At 43.9% G+C, this 9,441-nt stretch overlaps 1 protein-coding gene across 1 annotated transcript in view; it reads right to left on the minus strand.

Moving 5' to 3' along the window:
- Positions 1 to 645: 645 nt before the first annotated feature.
- abhd8b (abhydrolase domain containing 8b) overlaps positions 646 to 9,441 on the minus strand; it is an 18,872-nt gene continuing 10,076 nt past the window's right edge. The window contains exons 3-5 of the mRNA XM_071346394.1: positions 9,193 to 9,363; positions 3,815 to 4,031; positions 646 to 3,680 (exon numbers count right to left, since the gene is read on the minus strand). Coding sequence (XP_071202495.1) covers positions 3,450 to 3,680; positions 3,815 to 4,031; positions 9,193 to 9,363 — 619 coding nt within the window. The 3' untranslated portion in view covers positions 646 to 3,449. The remainder of the gene's footprint in view (positions 3,681 to 3,814; positions 4,032 to 9,192; positions 9,364 to 9,441) is intronic.

Here is a 9,441-nt window from a genome sequence, read left to right on the forward strand (position 1 = left end):
AATTCAAAATGTTCTAAAGAGTTTTAGGCTGCTGCCCCTCAGCTGTTGGTACACCATGTCCACCTCCTTCCTCTTGCTGTGAAAAGGCAGTGAGCAGTTGGCCTGACGCTTTGATCAGAAGAAAATATTTACGTTGAGCGTTGATTGTAAATCACGTTGGACAACAGTATCTGCTAACTGACAGAGCAAATTTGTAAACTGGCTCAAACCAAGTAGCCTAAGCCATTTAAACCACTTCGTTCTATAGATTCGCTGGTGAATTTAATGGTATACGTTTTGATTCCAAACGTGGACATCTATGTGATGTAACTGTATTAGGGTGGATAAACCCAGTGTTTCTTCAAACTGCAATACTCCGGCCAGACACATGGTGTCGCCCAAGTACAGAACACTTCCTTGGATGAGTAGACAGCATCCACTTGTCATTTTTCCACGGTATGTATCGAAGGCATATGTCTCGTTCATTCTAGTGTTAAGCACAGTACATAGTGCAAATACTCGCTACTTGTAGCTTGACACATACTCGCTACTTGTAGCCATCACACATACTCGCTACTTGTAGCTTGAAACGGCAAGTGATTCTAACACAGAAAAAATATTTGTAACACACCTGGCTTTAAAAACATTTAAAATGATTGCACGGTATAATATTCCTCATATTTTATTTTTGGTGAACTGAACATTCTTCCAGCACTTCATTTCTGAAATCAATATCAAAGGCGAACACAGTGACACATTTAAGACGCACAAGGGCACAAATGTGATACTGATAGTTGACACAGATTCAGAACCATTCATATTTAAAATACTAAGTGATGTTCCATTGAGAACATGACTGAGGATCATAAGCTAAACCCATTTGACTAGTGAGAACTCAATTCTCAATTTGATTAATTCACTCCTATTCACTCATTTTTTCAGCATCAATACCTATATAAGCATAATTATTTGCTTGTAAAAGTTGCATATTGTATCAAAAGTACACTCACGGCCCTGTTAAGTGTTATGTTTTCAAAATGCATATTGTTGTTTGTGGGTGACCTACTGACCACAGGAGGTTGGTGGCACCTTAATTGAGGAGGACGGGCTCGTGTTAATGACTGGAGCAAAATCAGTGGAACGGTATTAAATACAACAAACACATGGTTTCCAGGTGTTTGATGCCATTCCATTCGCTCTGTTCCAGCCATTATTATAGGCCGTCCTCCCCTCAGCAGCCTCCACTGCTACTGACTTTTCCATAACCAACAGTAACAGAGGGCTTTACACTGCTACAATCACAGGGATCGACAAACGAAAATGGGATAGTGATCGTGTTGAAGTAACTGGACTGTTGCAGTGCTAAGAGTTAAACCAAATAGTTCCAGTAACAGTCTTATTGGACAGGAGATCAACCTGACACCGCCTGTCCTGTGGAATACAGGTGAAGGGCATCATTCAGAGGAGGTTGGTGGCACCTTAATTAGGGAAGACGGGCTCTTGGTAATGGATGGAGCGGAATTGGTGGAACGGTATTAAAACACATGGTTTCCAGGTGTTTGATGCCATTCCATTTGCTCCGTTCCAGACATTACTATGAGCCGTCCTCCCCTCAGCAGCCTCCACTGGTGCACACCTAGCTGAAGAGTAAGGGGGTTAATTCAATCCGCGGCGCTGAAGATCTGCGCTGTGGCTCAACTTAAATTGAAAAGATAATTTCCAATTGAACCGACATACGCAGCGTTTACCATGAAGGCGGCGACGTTGCCTTTCCATTTCTAGAGCGCTGCAGTGCAGATCATCAGTGCTACAGATTGATTCTATACAGTATTTAATACACTGTTATTTCAACACAGTCTGTGTGACACTTATCAGACAACGGGATGCTAGTTACACGACAGAGAACTTGCTATGTGGCACTGAAGAATTCTCAGGTTGTAAGCAATTTTTGGTGTAGCAATATCATTTTCAGAGCTTATATCACTTCTACCTGGAAAACAGGCAAACGATCATAATTGTTTAGCATAGTTTTGGTGAGAAATATAACGCTAGGATTCAGTACAATTCTCCTTCTTAAAAAGGGGTCCAAAACACACATCTGCCCCTGTGTGTTTCCTAGGTAACCTGCAGCCAATAGGAAACATATTTGTTTCCCCATAAAATACACAAGGAGACTTTTGTAGGACAGTCAAACAATGGTCTTTCTCCGGTCCCTCAAAGTTGTTACTCTGCATTTTTAGATAAAGCATAACATAGTTAGCGTGTCTGTTGTAATCATTCTGACGAGGAAGTGCTTTTAAATACTGTATGAATGAAATGTAGTAGGCTACTTCTCAAAAAGCAGCAGCAGATCATCATACATAATATTTAACCACCCATGTGCAGAAGTACTGTAAGGAATCAGAAGTTAGTTCTGGGGTTTCTGTCTACCCGTTGGCGTGAGTAGTATAATGGCTAGATTCAGATCTGCCTGTCGGAGGTGTAACTACGTTGGAGCTGTCGAATCAGCAAGCGGCTCCTGGCTTTATACTTATCGTGGACATGGCCATTGGATGTGCCGAGTTGGATTAGTGATAACCCCATGCAGCCCTGTTACAAGTTGGAACACTGGAATGTGTTGTAATCTACACCTCTAAGGCTGATAGAAATCCTCATTACTTCTGAACCTCCTAATGCAGGGGGGATTTAAGAACGGGTGTGGTTTTGTGACAATGACGACAAGAGCAGCTGCTCACAGATTTGACAGTTCCATATCGCCTAAACAGAAACAATAAAACAGCTATGCAGCAGTTGTCAGTTATCGCCGGTTAGGGCCGGAACTGACTGAATCTGGGCCTAACAAGCAGTCTTCTTGGCTATCAACTTTTCCTGTGTCAGTTGATCCCGTCGAATACAGTATTTTTCCTTCTCTGATCCACCCATGTTCTGACATTTCCACACGGTTGGGCAACTGACAAGCCACAGGGGACTGAGTCTAGACCTGGGTACCGGTACCACAAAGCAGCAACACACATAACCAATACCATTACCAGATTCACCATGACCATCCTCTCCAACTCAGCACCTCTTCAGAGCTTCAAAAACAATGTTCTCTCCCACCTGTCTCCAGTCCCAGCCAGGGACCAGTTAATCAGAACAGGACCAGGAACAATACAGTAGACCTCCCCCTTGTTGTCCTCATATACGTCACTCTGTCCGGCCATACCTGCCAGCCCTCCTGTCCTTCCTTTCTGTTGTGGCTCAGACCTAGACCATAAATGGGCCTGTCTGACCCTGTGTGTGGTGTTCCACCTCCTCAAATCCCACCTCAAACCTGCTCAGACCAGTTTAAACCAGCCCAGACCAGTTCAAACCAGCTCCCTGCACCTTAGGAGACATAGCCTAGCACAACCAGCAATGGTCGGCAGTACACACCACTGTCTGTGTCCGCTTTGACTGGAGTCAATACCACACATCCATCCCCCTCTGGGTTACTTGGTCTTGGCTTTGCTTTCTGGCGTTGCTCCTCCGTTGGATGCGGTGGAGATCTTGGCAGTTTCAGGTCTCTTGGTGGCGATTTCGGGGCGGGGTTTAGATTTGGGCGGGGACTCAGGCTCCCAGAGGAAGAACTCGTGCAGGAGGGTGTTGACGCTCTCGGGACACTCCATCATCACCATGTGACTGCCCTCGTTGATTATCTTCAGGAAGGCCAGCAACAGGATCTGAGCGGAGGCAGGGAGGTTAGATTAGGTTCAGGTTTTGTGTTTTAAAGCTAGGCTTAGAGTTAGGTTTAAAACTAGGCTCAGAGTTAGGTTTAAAGTTAGGGTTAGAGTTGGCGTTAAGGTTTCCCGCTCACCTCCGCCATGCGTTGATCTTCCTCTATTGGAACAAACTTGTCGTACATGCCATGCACCAGCAGGATGGGCACTGGGATCTCTGCATGATAAACCTCGTCGCCCTCGGGCCAGTACTGACCACTCATCATGGCACGCAGCACGAAGGAGGACACGTTGAAGGCATTGTTGTCTTTCAACAGCTGCTTCTCCTTCGCACCCTGACGGGCAAACCCAGCCCTGACGAGGAGGCAGAGGAGAGGAAGAGGAGAGAGTAAGTGGAGGAGCATAATAAATCAGACTTGAACAACATACAGTAGGCTGAAAGCTTATGGTACAGAAGTTTGACTGTATTGAAGTAGGCCTGGGAGCAGAGGAGGCTCCTCAGAGGAGGATGGGGAGGACCATCCTACTTGGTAAATGTCCTTTTAAAAAGTTATCCTTTTCAAAGATAAAACTTTACAAAATATATGTCACCAAATAACTGATTAAAACACACTGTTTTGCAATGGTCTACAGTAGCCTCAACAGCACTCTGTAGGGTAGCATCATGGTGTATCCAGAGGACAGCTATTTTCCCTGCTACATTGACTTCAATACAAAACCATGGTTCTCACCCCTATCCATAGACTTACACAGTAATTATGACAACTTTCATCCTCCAACCTACCAGAGCTCATGCAGTATGAGCTGACATGTTGTCCATCCAATCAAAGGATCAGAGAATTAATTTGGTACTGAAAGCATAAGCTACAGCTAGCTAGCACTTTGAAAGACAATAGTTGAACAGTTTTGAACAGATACATTTTGAGAGAGAGAGAGAGATGTTTTTGTATTTTTTATTATTCCGAGTTTACCTTTCACTTACTTAGCTAGCTAATGCAGTTAATTTAGCCTACTCATCAACCTGACTCAGAGTGGAATGCTATTTATGTTAGATAGCTGGCTAAGGCTATCCAACACAAGGTAAGCTTTCGGTTTTATAAAAGTATTGCCACCGGGGTAACTGCTTGCTGTACACTGTACTGTGTGATTGTACACATGGATTGGATTGTGGGTTTACTAACGCATCAGGTCTAGTTTGTTAAAAGGATCCTCCCCTTTTTTTTCAATTTTCACCTAAAATGACATACCCAAATCTAACTGCCTGTAACTCAGGCCCTGAAGCAAGGATATGCATATTCTTGGTACCATTTGAAAGGAAACACTTTGAAGTTTGTGGAAATGTGAAAGGAATGTAGGATAATATAACACAATAGATCTGGTAAAAGATAATCTAAAAGAAAAAAAGTTATTTTGTATTTTTTTTGTACCATCATTTTTGAAATGCAAGGGAAAGGTCATAATGTATTATTCCAGCCCAGCTGCAATTTAGATTTTGGCCACTAGATGGCAGCAGTGCATGTGCAACGTTTTAGACTGATCCAATGAACCATTGCATTTCTGTTCAAAATGTTGTATCAAGACTGCCCAATGTGCCTAATTTGTTTATTAATAACTTTTCATGTTCAAAACTGTGCACTCTCAAACAATAGCATGGTATTCTTTCACTGTAATAGCTACTGTAAATTGGACAGAGCAGTAAGATTAACAAGAATTTAAGCTTTCTGCCAATATCAGATATGTCTATGTCCTGGGAAATGTTCTTGTTACTTACAACTTCATGCTAATCGCATTAGCCGATGTTAGCTCAACCATCCCGTGGAAGGGACACCGATCCCGAAGAAGTTTTAACTATAACGTTAACATGGTAACAAAAATGTAGCGGTTAGCCAGAGCTGCCAACTCTATACACTACATGACCAAAAGTATATGGACACCTGCTTGTCAAACATCTCATTACATAATCATTAATATGGAGTTGGTCCCCCCTTTGCTGCTATAACAGCCTCCACTAGCTGTTGGAATATTGCTGATGAGACTTGCTTCCATTCAGCCTTAGTGAGGTCAGGCACCGATTTTGGGCGATTAGGCCTGACTCGAAGTCGGCGTTCCAATTCATCCCAAAGGTGTTCGATGGGGTTGAGGTCAGGGCTCTGTGCAGGCCAGTCAAGTTCTTCCACGCCAATCTCAACAAACCATTTCTGTACGGACCTCGACTTGTGCACGGGGGCATTGTCATGCTGAAACAGGAAAGGGCCTTCCCCAAACTGGTGCCACAAAGTTGGAAGCACAGAATTGTCTAGAATGTCATTGTATGCTGTAGCGAACTAAGGGGGCCTAGCCCGAACCATGAAAAACAGCCCCAAACCATTATTCCTCCTCCACTAAATTTTACAGTTGCCACTATACAGTCGGGCAGGTAGCGTTCTCCTGGCATCTGCCAAACCCAGAATCATCTGTCGGACTACCAGATGGTGAAGGGTGATTTATCAATCCAGAGAACGCGTTTCCACTGTTTCAGAGTCCAATGGCTGCGATCTTTACACAACTCCAGCCAAAGCTAGATTGCGCATGGTGATCTTAGGCTTGAGTGCGGCTGTTCGGCACCATGGAAACAGTTCTGGTGCTGACATTGCTTCCAGAGGCAGTTTGGAACTCGGTAGTGAGTGTTGCAACCAAGGACAGATGATTTTTAACGCGGTCCCGTTCTGTGAGTTTGTGTGGCCTACCACTTCGCAGCTGAGCCATTGTTGATCCTAGGAGGTTTCCAATAACAGCACTTACAGTAGATCGAGGCAGCACTTCAGTTAGGCCATTCTACTGCCAATGTTTGTCTATGGAGAATGCATGTGTGCTCGATTTTAAAACACCTGTCAGCAACGGGTGTGGCTGAAACAGCTGAATCCACTAATTTGAAGATGTGTCCAAATACTTTTGTATATATAGTTTATCTCCCGCATAGAAAAGTGCTGCTCTCATTTTTCTTATAAGTCAGCGCGTTAACTTTTTAACTGCGCTGCCTCCAAGTTGTTTTGAAATCGGAGCGCCTGAGCCTGCAATGTAACATCCTGAGTGGAACCTGTTTCATGGTCCTGTCTTGTCACAGCACTGTGAACCGCGACACATTGAATCATATGATAGGTCTAGTTATGTAAGGAATCATATGATAGGTCTAGTTATGTAAGGAATCAAGTGGATTGGATGCACATTTTAAAGAAACGCTCCTTTAAAAAATGCCGAATGGAGAGAGAACGTTCTCCGCTGAGTTTATAAAACTGTGAAAATAGCAGCACGGTAGCGCTGTTTTCTGTACAATGTTATCAATGAGGCTGCTGTTACTCCCGTCCCGATTGCAGAATGCAGCCCTTTGACAGCATGTACTAAAGTCCATTTAATCATCACTTGCATTGGTCTACTCGTTTGGTGATTGGCATTTCGACTGTGACAACGAAAAGGCAGCAGACAAACCTACAGTATGTTTTATCAGGGACGTTTGGTCGGGTTACCTGATGTGTTTTATCAGGGACGTTTGGTCGGGTTACCTGATGTGTTTTATCAGGGACGTTTGGTCGGGTTACCTGTTGTGTTCTATCAGGGACGTTTGGTCGGGTTACCTGATGTGTTTTATCAGGGACGTTTGGTCGGGTTACCTGTTGTGTTCTATCAGGGACGTTTGGTCGGGTTACCTGATGTGTTTTATCAGGGACGTTTGGTCGGGTTACCTGATGTGTTTTATCAGGGACGTTTGGTCGGGTTACCTGATGTGTTTTATCAGGGACGTTTGGTCGGGTTACCTGTTGTGTTCTATCAGGGACGTTTGGTCGGGTTACCTGTTGTGTTCTATCAGGGACGTTTGGTCGGGTTACCTGATGTGTAACTATGAAATTGATTATAAACAGATTGTGAACCTAAAAGTGTTTCATTCTAGAGGGGGGGGGGGGGACAATAAATATTGAAAACATTTGGTTAGGGTTTAGGGTCATCTTGTCTAAAGAAGATTTTATTATCTATTTACTTGATTTAGTGTGATCAGTAGAATTCCCATCCTTAATAATGGCCTACAATATATACAATACAATATAGGGTAATTAGTGTGCTTGTCAGCAAGAACATTACTGTTAATCCACTTCTTCCCAATTTTGCCAGTGTAATCACATATTTGAAATCTGATATGCCAACTTGTGTCTTTGAAAATGAATTGTATGAGGATATGTATTTTAGCAGCTATTCATGGGCAGTTTTGAATAAGACATACAAAATATCATTGTTGACATTTCAGTATTGTGCACATGCTAGGCAGAGATGGTAGGGGGACTCACAACTCATAAACACATCACATTTTGATCACAAGATGATGCCAAACGATCTTCAACTAGTAGGCATAAACCACCTGAATACCGATCCATTAGATTTGTCTTGAAGGTTGGGTGATTTTGAGAAATGAATTGTTATAACTAGAAAATTTTTAAACATCCAGCACTTGGGAAACAAAGAGAGAATTTCTTTTTTTTTCTCCACCCTGGTCATAGGCCTAAGACATGTCAAAATACGGAAATGAGCTTTAAAACTAGTGTTTTCCCGGGGTAGGACCCCAGACCCCCGTCTAGGGGTTGTGCCAGGGGTCAATGAAATTCACATAGCAAATCTCACTCCAAGATTTCTTCAAAAGTTGGCAGCCCAGGGTTAGTGGATATGGTATGACGGTTTGGCATGGAGAGGTTTTTGCGCCTGATCACAGACAACTGTTATATTATGCACTGAAGTCCACAAGCAAAGGGAAAAGGTGAGAGAAGGTGGATGTGATGATGCTGTATGTGGTTGCTAAGAAAGTGAACTGTGTGTGATCAGGGGTGTATTCATTCCGCAGATTCATAATTTTTTTAAATCCCTTTTTCTCCCCAATTTTGTGGTATCCAATTGGTAATTAGTCTTGTCCCATCACTGCAACTCCCATATGGCATTGCGCCCGGCCTGCCACAGGAGTCGCTAGTGCACGATGGGACAAGGACATCCCTGCCGGCCAAACCCTCCCTTATCCTGGATGACGCTGGGCCAATTGTGCGCTGCCCCATGGGTCTCCCGGTCACGGCCGGCTGCGATAGAGCCTGGACTGGAACCAGGATCTCTAGTGGCACAGCTAGCACTGTGATGCAGTGCCTTAGACCACTGTGCCACTGGGGAAGCCATTCCGCAGATTCTGTAGCAAAAAAAATATTCAAAGGAACGAAATGGGGAGGGACCTAACTGAATAATTTTATTTGCAAATCATTTTGAAACTGTTTGGACTAAAGATTACACCCCAGATCAGCTAGATGAAGGCAAAAGTGTGTCACTGTCTGTCACCTTAATTGCTCCAATTTGTCTCTCGACCTGTGCACCTACATTATAAACTTTAATTTGTAGGCTAGGTTGTAGCAACCTCATGATGTGTATAGGGCAAAAAGTATCATGTAGCATTGAGCCGGGTGAATGGAATGAGAATGACTGTGAGGGAAGCCACAGGCACACTGTTTGTTACTTGAGGAAGCTCCAGGCCAGGCAGGGGGACAGGCAGTGCAGCACACAGGTGGGCAGGTTGAAGATGGAACAGAGGCTGGGCTCCAGCGCTGTGGGACCTCCTCCGTTTATCATCACTACCTTGTGGACCTGGTCTGGGTACTCATGGGCCAGGAACGTACAGAACGACACACTACAGAGAGAGAGAGAGAGAGGAAAGAGAAATGGTAATCAGATATCATTCTGGGAGATCAAAAGACAGAGGTCCATT

The sequence above is a fragment of the Salvelinus alpinus genome, chromosome 16, assembly GCF_045679555.1.
Source record: "Salvelinus alpinus chromosome 16, SLU_Salpinus.1, whole genome shotgun sequence".
Lineage (NCBI taxonomy): Eukaryota > Metazoa > Chordata > Actinopteri > Salmoniformes > Salmonidae > Salvelinus > Salvelinus alpinus.